Here is a 15000-nt window from a genome sequence, read left to right as displayed (position 1 = left end):
CATCCATAAAAAGCAGCAGGTCTATTCCCGCAAGAGTGTGCTTCTGTTTGTATTTTTGTGTGTTTGTGAATCTCTCTCTCTCACTCTCTCTCTCTGTCTCTGTATGTGTGTGTGTGTGTGTGTGTGTGTGTCTGTGTATGTGTGTGTTTGAGCAATGACCGGCAACAGCAGAGGGGCAGCAGAGAGCTGAGGAGGACACGACACACACCACAGACATCTACTACATCCTGGATAAATTACAACACCTTTACATGGCAGGTGTCTTCTGAATTTAAGCAACAATATTATATTCATTTATTATTACTACAAATTATTACTAAGTACTAGTTATTAAAACAAAAACAATAATAGCGTTTTCATTTCAAATTGAATAAGTCACTAAAGATGGTGCAAGATGTAATAGAAATTGCTAGTCTTGCCTAAAATGTTAATTTTACCCATTTAATTCTAGTATCTTTTGAGTACAGAAATCACACAAACACAGCTTTGTTCAAGTTAATGAATGTGTCAGAGCGAATAGGAGCTACGGTACCTTGTAGAGGCCAAAAAAGCCGAGGTCTCGAATGACGGAGAGTGCACTGACCCGCGGGCCGGTGGTGATCTCTCCCGCCACCTGAAGACGGATCTTAACGATCTCCAGGGGGTTGGTGAAGATCACCTGGGATCCTCCGGCCTGTTGGAGAGTCAGATGAAGAGGTCAGACACTCCACAGGACCCCCACCCCTCAGAGGAACAACACACACAGGACACTGGGCACTTCATGGGGTTAATCACCTTCACTGAAAACGTTTTTTTGATATCTGGCACCTGTGATGAAGTGTTTTTGGTATCTTACTCCAACACAGTGGCAACAGTCTCATATTTCTAGAAAGGTCTGAAGGAAGTCGTACACAAAACAAAAACAAAAACTAAACAAAATACTGGAGGGATACACTGTGCCAACCAAAACCATTTGTTGAAATTTCTTAACTTAACTGATATTCAAATATGTTTGACGTAGTTTGCTTCCTATTCAAGCACTTTACTGTGTAAACACTTGTGAGCACAAGAAAACCCGATGAGAGCCAATGACATACGTAGTGGACTGCAATTACATTAAATTCCTAGATTAGGTAAACACAAACTCCAGCTCTGAGAAAACAATTTCTCACATTAAATCATTCTCATGAATCCTGTCAGTTCCATGAAAATCACTAAATAAGGCTTGTCTAGGACTAGAGATCCAAACAGAGCCTTGTTCGGTTCCTCGACTTAAGATAATGACAGACATCTACGGACAGGAGGCCGTTGCCTCAGGTCTGCTGTCTTACCAGAAAGGGCCACGCCTACCTATCTGTGCCATCGCCTGTAGTTACTGAGCCTGTGCACAGAAGCGAGAGCGCCTGGGCAAAAAAATGCCACCACGCAATTAGATGGAAATCTGTTTCCATGGATTTCTCCTCCGACGTCCAACTCCTGAAAATAAGGCCCTTACTGTTTGTTTGTTGTTTGTCCTCTTTTTTCCCTCTTTCTCTCTCTCTCTCTCTCTCTCTCCCTCCCTCCCTCCGTCACCCTCTGAGATATAAGAGTCAAATTGTATGTGCGTTTCTATCTTACGGGAAGGATTTAAAAGACTCTCAAATCTGCAAGCGAGCACATTTAGAAGAGAGGGGGAAAAAGAACGCCCCACTTAGTAAGCGTTACCATATTTTAAGGAAAAGATCATAATCGTCTCATTGAAGGAAGGCTTGAAAATAGAATCAGACCCAATGGCCTACACTTCCCTTCCAAAGGAAATTAGGCCAGCCGATGGCAGAAGGCGGCTTGCTCCACGCTTACAGCCACAAACTTAATGGCTATTTATGTGGAAAACGATCTTTTATAGATAATTAGTGCATCAGACTAAGAACGAAAAAAAAAATGTTTGAGCAAAAAAAAAAGTGGTTTGGCAAGAAAGGCCAAAGTGAAATTCGAAGATTGGCTGTGGCCAAGTCTCAGTTTGCTGTATCAATTGGATACTAATTGGGGAACTTGGGAAACAAACAGGCTTGAGGCCCCGGACACGAAACACGGAGAGAGAGAGAGCAAGAGCGAGAGCGAGATAGTGTATCAACAAGCCCAAGTCGAGTTTATCCAACGCAGACGCTCATCGAAGAAAGAAAGAGTCACGTAGAGAGAGAGTGACAGAGAGAAACCAAGAGACAACTGAGAGAGAAACAACACCAGAGTTTTTAGAGGTACAGATACACACAAACAGAGAGAGAGAGAGAGAGCGAGAGAGAGAGAGAAGAGAGGGAGAGAGAGGAGGGTCTATTTGATTACAGTGTGACAGAGTCACTGGCGTCCTGATAACTGGGCAGTAATTACAAGGCAAGGTGATCTCCCATGGGACAGGGCCATGAGGCACCTGAGTCGGCCCTCTGAAGCTGGCTGACTGGGACAGAGAGACGGAGCCCCGGATGGACAACAGACACCAAACGCCACTCCTCGCGTCAGCACCTCCATTCATGCTCACACACACACACACACACACACACACACACACACACACACACACACACACACACACACACACACACACACACACACACACAAACTACACAGATGCACAAACTCATTATCCCTCAAACGTGTATGTACTATGTACATTATACACTTAAGGTTCACAGATATGACAAAGCAAAGATAACACAACACAAAGCACTTTGGGTCAATTCTGTTGTGTTAAATGTGCTATATAAATAAAACTGACTTCTCCTGACTTACCCAAATCAGGCAAATGGCAACATATACTCATGCATATAGCAGAACATGTAAAACCATCTTTTCTTCCACACACATAAACACTCACACTCTACTAAGTAAACACTCATACCAAGAGCCTACACACACATGCCCACACAAACCAGTGCGCGCTAATACATTAACAAGCGCTACTTACACACACGCCCAAAGTTTCCACACACAAACACATTCAGACATGCACGCACACCTATGTGACCAACACACGCACACAAGTCTTGCCATGCCGAACAATACCTTTGCGCCAGAAGCAAGCATTAGGCACCCTCTATTAGCAACCACTTACACTTTCATAGGTGCCGGGAGGGCTTTGAAACAGGGATTACGTGGGTGTGAGCATGTGTGTGTCTGTTTGCACATGCGATTTGTGGGAGTGTGTGTGTGTGTGTGTGTGTGTGTGTGTGTATTTGCATGCGTAGCTGTGTGTGTGTGTGTGTGTGTGTGTGTGTGTGTGTGTGTGTGTGTACGCATGGCCAACCGAGCCGCCTGACTCTTTTTTTTCCTCTTGCGTTCTTTCGTCTCAAACAATTTAACCGCAGGCCCAACTAACAACCCATTACAAAGGCTTAAAACATTAAGATGTAAATTGTGTCGATTTACAATTCTGCACGGAGAGCGAACAAAAGTCTCCCTGTGTCCCCACCTCCACCTCCACCACCTCCTCCAGCACCTCCTCCACTCCTCTCTCGTCACCCCACCACCCCTCTCCCTGCTCCAGCCTCGCTTTACGTTGGCCTGGGTGAGTATTTGGAGTAACCCGGCCCCAAATGAGGGCCAGCAAGCCACAGATAAGCATCCAGCCAAAGACCGCAGCGCAGCGGAGCCTGCTGTTCTTACCAAATAATCATTAAATCTTGGCAAGGCTCTGTGGATCGAATTCAGCGCTAACGATCGGAGCGAGATGAAGGGGGGGGGGGGGGCAGGATGGGGGGGGGGAGAAAGGGAGGAGAGAGGTGGGAGATGGAGGAGGTGGCAGTGGTGGTGGTGGTGGAGGTAAGAGAAGCTACGACTGGCTTTTTAAAGTCTCTGTCTCCGGCTTTTTAAAGAGCTTGACAGGACTTTGTTAATGCCACTTCACAATTTCCCATGTGCACTAGAGACGTAGAGGGAAACGGAGATAGAGAGAGAGAGAGAGAGAGACAGAGAGAGAGAGAGAAAACAAAGAGAGAATCTGCTGTTTCCCATCCCTTTCCCATTCACACCTCGGGTTTGATTGCGAGGTGCAAAAATCATCAGCTCCGGGGGTATTTGGAAAGAGCCCCCACTTGTCAAAATAAACATGAGTGGCATGTGGTGGCGGGTGCCGGGCGAGGTGTCAGCGAGGGCTCGGCTCTCTGACGGGCACGGGGCAGGAAGCGGCGAGGGCGGCGTGCGGGTGGGGGTGGGGGTTGATGTAGAGGCACGGGGGCCCTGCCAGCATAAACACCGGGGGCTCGGCCTGCATGAAAGGAGCTGTCAGAGGGATCACCAGGATCACACAAGGGGGAAACCTCCATCTCTGAACCACCTCCAACCACCACCCCCCCCCACACACCCCCACCCCTCCACCACCCCCTCCATACCCCCATCACGAGGCTCCCCACGGCGCCGCCATTTCAGATTCCATGGCGACTGATTCCTGCTTGACGTCGGCTAACCACATAAACTCATCAACCCCACGCCCATCCTACCCCAGTCCTTCTCAATCGAAATCATCTACTGTGAAAATTATCCAATTAACCAAACCACCTTTTTTTTTAAATTCACCAACGCTGTGTATGAGTAGACATTGTGAACTCCGATAGTGAGGTCAACGACCGTGTCCTGCCGAAGGGGAGCAGGGGCCAAGCAGAGGAAAAACACAACACAAGTCAAACTTGCATTCATCAGGCTTGAGTGGACTCATAAATATAATGCTTTAGTAATCAGCATCAAAAGCCGCCCAATGAAAGAAGCTCTTTCATGACGAAGAGCATGAAGACACTCTTGTCAGGTACACAGACACTGGGGACCCAAGGGGTGTGTGTGTGTGTGTGTGTGTGTGTCTGTGTATGTATGTGTGTGTGTGTGTGTGTGTGAGTGACAGGGGGTTGGCTTTGACAGCTCAATGATCAAACGCCTGTGGGCTCTCAGGTAGAAACAGCCCCTTCTCTTTGCCATCCTCTAACCCCCCCCCCCCCCCCTCGCACCACTGCCCCCATCTGTCTCTCCTCTCCCATGTGCGTCACAGTGCGAGAACCTGATCTGAGGTCAGTTCAGATGTCCTTATGCATTCATATACTAAGAACACATCCAGGAAACACCATGGCCCCTCTATCCGCACACACACACATGCACACATACACACACACACAAACACAAACATGCATCCACATCCAAAGAACACCATGGCCCCTCCATCCATAGAACTACACTATGCCCCCTGCATACAGACACGACACACCACACACACACACACACACACACACACAACACAAACACATGCTCAATACAACTAGACAAAGTAGAAAAAACACACCCACAAACGAGGTAAACAGGCACGCGTCTACTCTTTCATACACCCACACACACACTAACACTAACACAAACACAAACCCACACAGACACTCCATGCCCTTCCCCTCACCCCCCCAGCCCCCCCCCCCCCCCACACACACACACACCAGCTTTTGAAACAGCTCCTGTCCTCATGTACCACAATCTCTCTATTCTTCTGCCTTGCTTTGCCAAGCTGCTGTACTTCTCTTCACAAGAGGAACGGATTAAGAAAGACAGCTTCCCTTCCCAAAATCACTGAGCATTCTCCTGACCCAGGCGTGAGACTTAACGTGACCACACAACGGCTTAGTGAACAGGGAGATGGACACACAAACAAGTGTAGTGGCAGCAAAAGGAAAGTCGCCTCTGTGTCAGTGTCTGTGAGTGCTTGATTACCTTGCGAGTGTGCTTTGTGTAGTAATCTCTTTTTTTTCTGTGTGTATGTGTGTGTATGTCTGTCAGGAAAAGTAAATGCGTATGCCTGTGCATGTTTGAATGTGTGACTGCATATGTGTGCTGTGTGAGTGTGTGTGTGTGTGTGTGTGTGGTGCTGTGTGTGTGTGTGTGTGTGTGTGTGTGTGTGTGTGTGTGTGTGTGTGTGTGTGTGTATTAGGGAGAGTTGGGGATGGGGACAAGTGTCTATGCCGAGGCACTAAGCTGACAGAAGAGGCCTGTTTGCAGTGGGTTTTCAGCCTGGATGGAGGCTGAAGTGGCTTTTCAATCACACAACAAAGGCGTGAGAAGTGTCCCCCCAGGGGAACGACGAGCGAGAACAAGAGAGAGAGCGAGAGAGAGAATGAGAGAGAGAGAGAGAATGAGAGAGAGATGTAACTCGAGTCTCGGAGAAGCACCATGCTGAATGCTAAAGACTGTCCTCCACACTGCTGTCACTGTAAAGGATACAGTGGGCCTACTCAAGCACTGTCAGTTTCAAAGCGTCTGCACAGTATTGAGAGGTAAAGTGACAATGAGAAAGTATTTTTGCTCATCATGTAAAATGTGTTGAACTGCTGTTGGTTAAAGTACTCTAGGTATATACTCATGACTAGTGCCAATGCAGGACACACACACCTCTCAATCCAGAACTAGGAGCACTTGCACCATGGAACTGAACCAAAGTCACCTTTTTCACTCTACAGGTAAAATGAGTGGGAGTGTACAGTCTCTAGTTCTAAAATACTCACACATGCTCCTCCCAGGATCTCAAAAGGTAAAGGGACCGAGCCGTCCTTTAGCATGGTCTTCCCACGGACAAAGTCATTCACCTGGAAGAGAGACAGTGGGATTTCACACATACCATACAACAAAGCATGACGCATTCAGAGACATCTGAGAAAAGACCCAACACGCACACGTGTGGTATAAGAGCAGAGCAACAAAGTCTCATGTAGCACGTTCATACTCAGATGATGACGGAGGAAGGTGCTAAAACCAGTGAGTGACAACAGTAGAGTGTTCGTGTCACACATACATAATCAAACAAGCGTACTGTTATTTTGACATGACCCACCACCACACACATAGGTATGCACACCTAACAGGCAACAAACAAGCTTATGATTAGGATGGAACTCTTTCACTTCCACTGGTTAAGGTTATACTTGTTGCAGTGAGTAACGCACACACACACACACATACATACATATATATATAAACGTTATATAAACGTTATATGGGATTTCAAGAGTTTATCAGGGACCCAGCAGATGGGGAGATGGCGGGAGCTGTTGTGTGGATCTGGTGTGATGGTAACAAGCCCCAAGGCCATGTGCCCATAGGGCCAGGCGGAGGGTGGGGTTGGGGGGTGTGGTTGAGGGGTGGGGACAGGGGTTTGGGGGTGCTGGGTCGGCGTGGGGCCGGTGCGGTGAAAAAGAAAGCACTTACTGTAAGCTTTATGGCTTTCTCGGGGGCCACACCCAGAAGCTGCGGCAGCAAACCTACAATTAGGAAACAAGATGATTAAAAAAAGAGAGGAGGTGCTGTGTGTGTGCGTGCGTGTGCGTGTGTGTGTGTGTGTGTGTGTGTGTGTGTGTGTGTGGAGGGGGTGGCGTGGTAGGGAGGAAGTAGGACCATTGGGCCGTGTGCAGAGTCTCCTCAATGCTCCGAGCGGGCCACTGCCCTAGCGAGAGCCGCACTGCCTGGCGCTAATGAAAGCTACTGATGTGGCGGCGCTTCGACATCAGGAGGCTTAGCGGCGTTGCCCGCGTGAAAGAAAAACCAAAGCCGTCCCTCCACCCTCCCCTCACTCCTCATCCCATCTCCGACCAAAAAAAAGAAAAAAAAAAGAAACAGGAAAAGGAAAACGTTGAAACCCAAAAGTTTACACAGCCCTCAATTACAATGCAAAGCTCTTTAGGCTGGACAAAAATAAACAGGGAAATAATCGAATTTGGGGAATCGCAGGAACACCCAGCACATCCCACCAACCCCTTCCCCCTCCCCCCCCTACGCAACCCTTACACCCCAAAATACAAACAAACACTCTTAACGCTGGTGGTGGTATGGGTCGGTTGAGCGAGTGAGACAGAGAGAGTGAGACAGAGAGAGAGAGAGAAAGAAAGAGGGAGAAAGAAAGAGAGAGAAACAGCAAGAAGGAGAGATGTAGGCCCCACAAACACAGAAGCAGCACAAACATATCATTAGACCGGCTTCTGGGGAGCATGAAAGCGGCACCGCACGTGGGCCCTGTTTGCCAAAGCCGCTCGGGGGAAGAACCGCACGCATCATTTTTATATTAAATCGCCCATTACGGCTTAAGCTCGCGCTGCGCTCTCCCTCCACTGGCTTTGTTTGTACGGGCCTCCAGAGACGACGACGTCATCTGTTGTTTCCAGCACACACACACAAAAAAACGAGAAGTCTCGGCACGCTTTTTTTTTTTTTTATCTTAATGCACACCTTCCTCATGGTGTGCGGCTCCAGAGAGAGTTAATGTGTGCGGGAATGGAAAACATTCTTAGCAGTAGCGTCACTGTGACATTATGGAAGTATATTTATAAGACACCCCCCCTCCGCCCAAACAAAAAACGTTGTAAACACACTTTTAGGCCTCCTTCGTTATTTTCTTGGATGGGCTGGAACAAAACTACCTAATTCTCAGGAAAGGAGATGCTTTGTAAAGCCATAACGCTAAGAGGGGAAAGTAGACCATCATTGTTGGATAATGACAGAAGGGTCTTTGTGAGCTGCAGGGTGGGGGCTCTTAGAATTTCTTGTTTTTTGTCCACCCACCTCACTTTCTGAAGGCCACGCGGGAGAGCACGCTGTCAATCATAACTGGAGATTTCAAAGGGAACTCCACTCCATCCCATAAGGTTGTTCTGCTCCCCCATACACACACTCCACGCTCTCTAAAAGCTGAGCGTAGGTAGTCATTATCTCAGTTCGACTGAGGCCACTGGCATTGGTGCACTAGCACACGTCATTGTTATCTACCTGCGTTGGTATGCGCCCTTTCTCTGCAACGCACAATGTCCTCCAAAGCTCCCTGAGGTCACCCCAATCACTTCAAAGCACACAGGGTCGAGGGAAGATGACCCTTCTCTCTCCTCATCTTTCTCCTACTCTCTCCCTCTCTCGATTTTCATCCTAACAAACCTGCTCTCTCTCAGGTTCTCTTCCACAGGGGTGTGGGGTGGTAGGTTGAGCCATTTGGGGATTTTCTGGGCATAGGGTCAGAGAGAAAATGGATATTTCTCACCATCTCTAAGGCTCTCTCCTTCTCTAAGTCCACTTACAAGCTGTTCTCACTCGGGTTCTCTCTCATATCTCAAAAGAAGGATGGGGTGGGGGGATTTGGTGGGCACAGGTCAGAGGAATTATGAACATTCTCTCCTACTTTCTCACCAACTCAGTTTCTCTGTTTCACTCTCGGAACTGATTGAGAGTGAGTGCGGTTTCATTTTATTCAATTATTTTTTTTTTCTTTGGTGTGTGAGAGTGTGTGTATGTAAGAGTCAAAAGTATCTCTCTCTCTCTCTCTCTCCCTCCCACCAGTGTGTTCTGCCGTCCCCACTGACCTCGGTAGAGGCCGAAGAAGCCCTCGTAGCGCACCACCTTCTTGAAGCAGTCGAAGCTGTTCTTGTACATGAGCTCGCCCACGAAGGAGCCCGTGCTGCGCTGGTTCTGCATGCGCGTCTTCACCAGGTCGATGGGGTAGACAGCCGTGGCGCCCACCGCTGTCACCAGCCACGGGATTTGTGTGTGTGTGTGTGTGTGTGTGTGTGTGTGTGTGTGTGTGTGTGTGTGTGTGGAGGGGGGAGAGAAAGAGAGATGCGTCAAGGAGAGGAAAAGGAAGAATGGGAAAAACAAGACGATTTGCGTTTCAAGCCGCTAACTAGCGCCTCGCTAACACTTAATCAGCTTGAAGGTGGAACATTAGACGGGGAGGGTGGTTTTGAAGAACAGAAGATCAAACGCTGGTAAGAAAAACACACACACACACACACACACACAAGAACAAGAAAGGGGGGAAAGACGGAAAAGAGACGTCAGGGAGATTTCAACCTCATCAGTCAAGTCTTATCTGGTGCCATTTTTCTGCTGTCTCTTTGCGCCGGACACAAAGAAGGTGGGTTGGGGGAGTCGAGGGTGGGGTTGGGGGGGGGGGTTGCTACGCCGGCAGGTTTAATTAAAGAGCAGCTGGGCCGGGCGCTACCTGCTCATTAGGCTGTCTCTCTATGCTGAGCCAGTCTGGAGCCAGGCGCATACCCGCCCCGCCACTGTGCCGCGCCGCACCGCACCACGCCACGCCGCACCCCTCCTCTCCCCTCCTCTGGCTCCCTACTCAGCCATGATCGCTGACAGGTAGCTGAGACACTCTGCGGGAGATTCCCACACTCTAAGATGGATGGGCTCTCCACTTGAGGAAACCGTAAGGGGCTCCATCAAGACCCCATTTATTACACAATACTTTTTCCAACCACCCATCTGTAAATCTTTAGGGCAATCAGCTTTAGAGAGGCATTTCATCTATAAAAATTATTATGAGGTCGGGAATGGACTTTCTCGAAACAGGAAACCATGGCGAGTTCAACTAGTTTGAATCTGTTTCACACACAGAATACTTCTGTGTCCAAAAAGCAGGCCCAGATGAGAATGCTTCCGATTTCCCTACACAAGAGAGTAAAACTTTTGGATTGGAATCTACATTCAGAACTCCTTTCCTCTCCCACAACAGCACAGATAACACTCTACTTCCCAAAGCAGGGCAGAGGGAGGGATTTGCCCCCCACAACCCCCTCCATTCTCCCCCCCCCCCCCTCCACTTCAGCAGGCAATAGAGAGGCCTTTGTGTCATCCCCCGTGAGGGTAGCTGAGGACTGGGCAGGTCAGTGTGGTGGTGGTGGTGGAGGGTTTTGTGGAGGCAGGTACAGGGGTGGTGCACAATGATCCGTGACCGACTGGCTGACTGCCTGGCCAAGCACCGCCCCCCCTGGCCGGCCCCGGGCAGAGCCACTCACCTCCGGCCACGGAGCCCAGCATGAAGCGGTACGCCGACTCAGCCACCTGGACCAAGATGGTCCGAGAGCTGCCACCCGTCTGCTGCTCAGAGGGGTGGAGGATGGGGGGGGGCAGAAAGAGAGAGAGAGAGAGAGAGAGAGAGAGAGAGAGAGAAAGAGAGAGAAAGAGACAGAGCAGATTGGACAGAGAGTGTGCGAGAGAGAGAAAGCACAAAGTAAAGCAAAACGGAAAAGAAAACAAGTGATAGAGTGAGAAGAAGAGACAGAGAAACAGGTTAATCAGTGAGGTTAATCAGGTTAGTCAGAGGTTAATTCCAAGCATCAACAAGTTAGCACCACCCAACAAGACAGCAGAATGAAGCAGACCGCAGGAAGCGTACGGAAAATATACCCCCACTGATCTCCACCAGACAAACAAACGTCATCATCTAGAATTCCACCACGTGTGTGTCACACACTCGGCATCTGCAATCTGCATGCAAATCACTCCACACCTCAACACTTCACACGCGCCAACAATCAAAGCGTGAGGTATCACAGCGTAGCATCTTTAGCAGTTTTATTTGCTTTTGAAAAACAACACATCGTCATCTGATGGGGCGAGAAGTGATTTGCATCAGCGCTCGTCTAAGGGCGGAGTGCTCGAGCTCATTTATGACGATCCGTTCAGGCCAATTTAGCTACTTAGCCGCATACTGTTCCCACACCGGATCCCATCAGCTAGAATAACAAAGTGAGGAACGGCTCGAGGTTAGTGTTGGTGCAGGTGTGTAAATTCACACGTCCTATTGTTTTTGTTTTTAGTTTATGGTCTTTGTGAGTCACTGATGCATTCTGGGTGTAAGTCATGAGGGGTGAGTACAGATTCCAGATCAGGGAACTCCATCTGAGCTGTCCAGAAGTGAATGATGTTAGAAAGAGAGGAAGAGTGAGGAGAGAGAATGATTGAAGGGGGCGAGAGAGAGAGAGAGAGAAATAGACAGATTGAAAGGGACAAAGACAAAAAGAGAGAGAGATAGTGAAGGGAAGTCTGTTAGTGAAACCATACGAGCAACTGTACATCACATCTCTCTCCAGTATAAAGTAACTGTTGCCTTATCTCCCCAGTTCAGTCCTTCTAACCCTTCAGGGCTGGTGGGGGTGCTATGCTAAGCTGCTGCTGCTGCAGTGTGTGTGTGTGTGTGTGTGTGGGGGGGGGGGTTATAGAGAAAAGTTCTGGAACAGGACCACCTGTCAGGATCCCTTGGAGAGCTGCCTCAACCCCACCCCCACCCAAGTCAAGGCCTCTCTCTCTCTCTCTCTCCCTCTCTCCTTCCTCACCCCTGGAGGCTGGGAGCCTGTGGTGGTGTGGTCGGTGAGGGGGGAGAGGGAGAGGGGGATGGGGCGGTTGGTGTGGGGTTGGAGTGGGGTGGGGAGCTGGATGCGGTAGGATTCTGGGAGGAAGGGAGAGGGGCGCTCTGAGGGAAGCAAGCTTGGCCTCCAGCCCTCGCGAGGCCAAACCACAGCCCAAAAGCGGCTCGTTGTGGTGGGACTGGCGTCTCTACCCGGGGCCCCTGCTCCGGACGGCCCAGCCCGGAGGAATAACTCACCCTTCACGCGTCTGGGAGAGGCGCTTCTGATAAAATACAACGACACAAAAAAAGGAACGAAAAGAATACATTTGAGAAAAGAAAACATCGCCTCCTCTCTTTCACTTACTTGCTCTGCTCTGCCTTCTGAAGACAAAAAAAGGTTGAGGAGAGGGGAAAAAAACGACATTCGCTCCCAGCCCCCCTCCTTTTATTTTTCCCATCGGAGAAGTTCAGGGTGATCGCTTTCTCCTACTGCTGGGCTTGCATTTAATTTACGGTCATTCCAGATTAGAATTTCAATCTTGACTTTGTTGAAGAGGGTCTCCCATATTTTTCAACTGCATCGAGCCAAACCGAGTCAATATCATATAAGTTACAGCGGAACAGTCACCGAGGGCAAGGCTAAATGGTTAACTTCAAGTCGGGCCTGCAACTGCGCTGCGTTGGCCGCAACTACTCGGTTTAATTAGTTTACATTATGAACGACTTCCTCGCTTGCCAAAATCAAAACCAGTCTCGAGTGCTACGTTTGGCATCCCTTCCCTGAAAAACCTTGATCAACAAACAACAAGCAGCAACATTACGTCCATGGTGGCTCGAAGATTATCTGTGGCGCACAAACAACATAACACAGATACTTTTGTCTCCCCAAAATGATTACCACCCCTCAAAAAATAAAAAATAAATAGGAGGGAAAAATCAAATAAAAAAACAAATAAACTCTTTGAACCTTTTTCTGGTTTGATTGACATTTCTACAGTAGGCCTACAGATAGACGAGAAGGGTGGGTGCAGGAACAAACTGGGTTTAGTAACGGAGAACTGTAGTCATTGTGTAAAGTGAGTCACCTGGAAAAGGGAGGATGTAAACAGAAAAGAAAAGAACAGGGGATGGGATTGTGGAGGTTGCTAAACGACAAACAACTTCTCCATTTTTCTTTGTTGCTCGATACCTTACCTGCCGCTGGACTTCTGCTAAATTATATGGCAGGGCCCCTTCCTCCAAGGGCGCAATCTTGTCGATGTCTGTCAATCCGACACGTCTGGGGAAAATAAAACACGAAAAGAACAAACACATCTTGTGAATGTAAAATACAGTCATTCGATCCTAACAGTAGCATGACCCAGAAGTCACAGGATCAAGTGGTCCAGGAAGACCTTTACAGGAAAACTTGAGTCGATCATCTTGACCTCAACATTCCGATATGTTCAACGGTAGCCTGAACACTGGCCAATGTCACGTCCCGACATCCACGTGATATTCCCGGGACCTGGAACAGGGGTGGTCGGAATCTGCAGAGCAATCATACCGGTCCATCCCTAATCAACTCCAGGGGGGCTATTTCAGTATCACATTGCTGTGGAAAAACGCCGTCAGGGGCACCATCATGCAGACAAGGGAGAGGTCAGCTGAGTAACCATCCTGCCACTCATACTGTAGCCCTACATCAGACACTCCAGTGGAGCTCAAGCCCTCTGCACGATGGGAGAAGCCAGTCAGCTTTTATGATTTATTTCATTATTTGTTTGTTTTTTCATTCCATCTCTAACACTTTTCCTGTCTTTAGGCCTATAACCAACGATAAAAGAGTATACCAGTTAAAGGTAGGATAGGAGATAATTTCTGAAGCCTTCTTTGCTATGTTACCTGATATCCTCTATATATCTTGATAATAACCGATAATTAAATGGTCTGGCATCAAAATAAAAAATATCCGTCATCTGTGCGGAAGCCACAGGGCGGTACAAATTCTGTTCAATCATTTTGAGCGGGCCGCAACAAATGATCGGTTATTTATCTGTCTATCAGCTCAACTTGCCTGTTTGCATGCGCTCAGCTCCTGCATGCATTGTGTGTGAGTGACTGTAGACTCCCTATGCACAGGGTAGCGTTAGCGAGGCAGGTTAACACATAGGGTAGTGGGTAGACAATGTAACTGTCCAAGCCCAAGATGAACAGATGTGGATTACCTGCGTTTCAACTTCATTTTTCAATTTAATTTTCCGTATCTGTCATGAAGCAACAGTGCCGTGTTGCGCAATCAGCATGTTCAAGAAGAGAGTAACATTAGTTTGAAATGTCTGCGTGTGTGCAGCCAGCCCTGGATGGCTAGTCTAGTCTTGGGCTGAGTAAGATATCCCTTCACCTAGTAACGTTAGAGATGAGGAACATGTTGAGAGTGGCAAGGATAGATGGCGACAACCCAGGAAGTAGAAGGTGTGGACATTTATGCCATGATTGTTGTATTTCTGCTGTTGGGCAGGTAATTGTCTTTTTATTTAGCTGTTAGCTAACTTCATGTATGCACTCTTGTATTATCCCTCTAAGTATGTGTAATCTAGAATATGCAGCATAGTTTTCATCTTATAGCCAATCCTGTAATCCCTCTGTCATGTTAGTCTTGTATGTATCTGCTTCGAATTGTAGATTTTCCAAAAGGGGGTGAATATAGCTTGTTTAGAGATGATGCCAGCCTTAATGCTGACTCACGAATGCAGATGAATGCTCTCATGTTAGTGCGCACTCTGATGCTATGACTGAACGGGGTAGCCACTGGGCTGTAAACTTTCAAAATCAATATTTTCTTGCTGTTTTCAGGCTTTTTGTATTCCAGGATCTCCTATCCTACATGGAATATGTCACAATATGATAACAGTGCGCATATAATG

At 48.1% G+C, this 15000-nt stretch overlaps 1 protein-coding gene across 1 annotated transcript in view; it reads right to left on the bottom strand.

The window, feature by feature from the left end:
* The window catches only part of slc25a13 (solute carrier family 25 member 13), a 43786-nt gene that overhangs the window by 8572 nt on the left and 20214 nt on the right, over window positions 1-15000 (bottom strand). Inside the window, exons 9-14 of the mRNA XM_076301019.1 lie at window positions 13289-13373; window positions 10761-10845; window positions 9318-9476; window positions 7183-7235; window positions 6483-6563; window positions 533-673 (exon numbers count right to left, since the gene is read on the bottom strand). Coding sequence (XP_076157134.1) covers window positions 533-673; window positions 6483-6563; window positions 7183-7235; window positions 9318-9476; window positions 10761-10845; window positions 13289-13373 — 604 coding nt within the window. The remainder of the gene's footprint in view (window positions 1-532; window positions 674-6482; window positions 6564-7182; window positions 7236-9317; window positions 9477-10760; window positions 10846-13288; window positions 13374-15000) is intronic.

This window comes from Alosa pseudoharengus, unplaced genomic scaffold (genome assembly GCF_046254945.1).
Source record: "Alosa pseudoharengus isolate Yale_2024_CS ecotype anadromous, Long Island Sound unplaced genomic scaffold, YU_APseudo_1.1 YU_APseudo_1.1_scf_23, whole genome shotgun sequence".
Taxonomy (NCBI): Eukaryota; Metazoa; Chordata; class Actinopteri; order Clupeiformes; family Clupeidae; genus Alosa; species Alosa pseudoharengus.
This window is presented reverse-complemented; position numbering and strand designations above follow the sequence as displayed.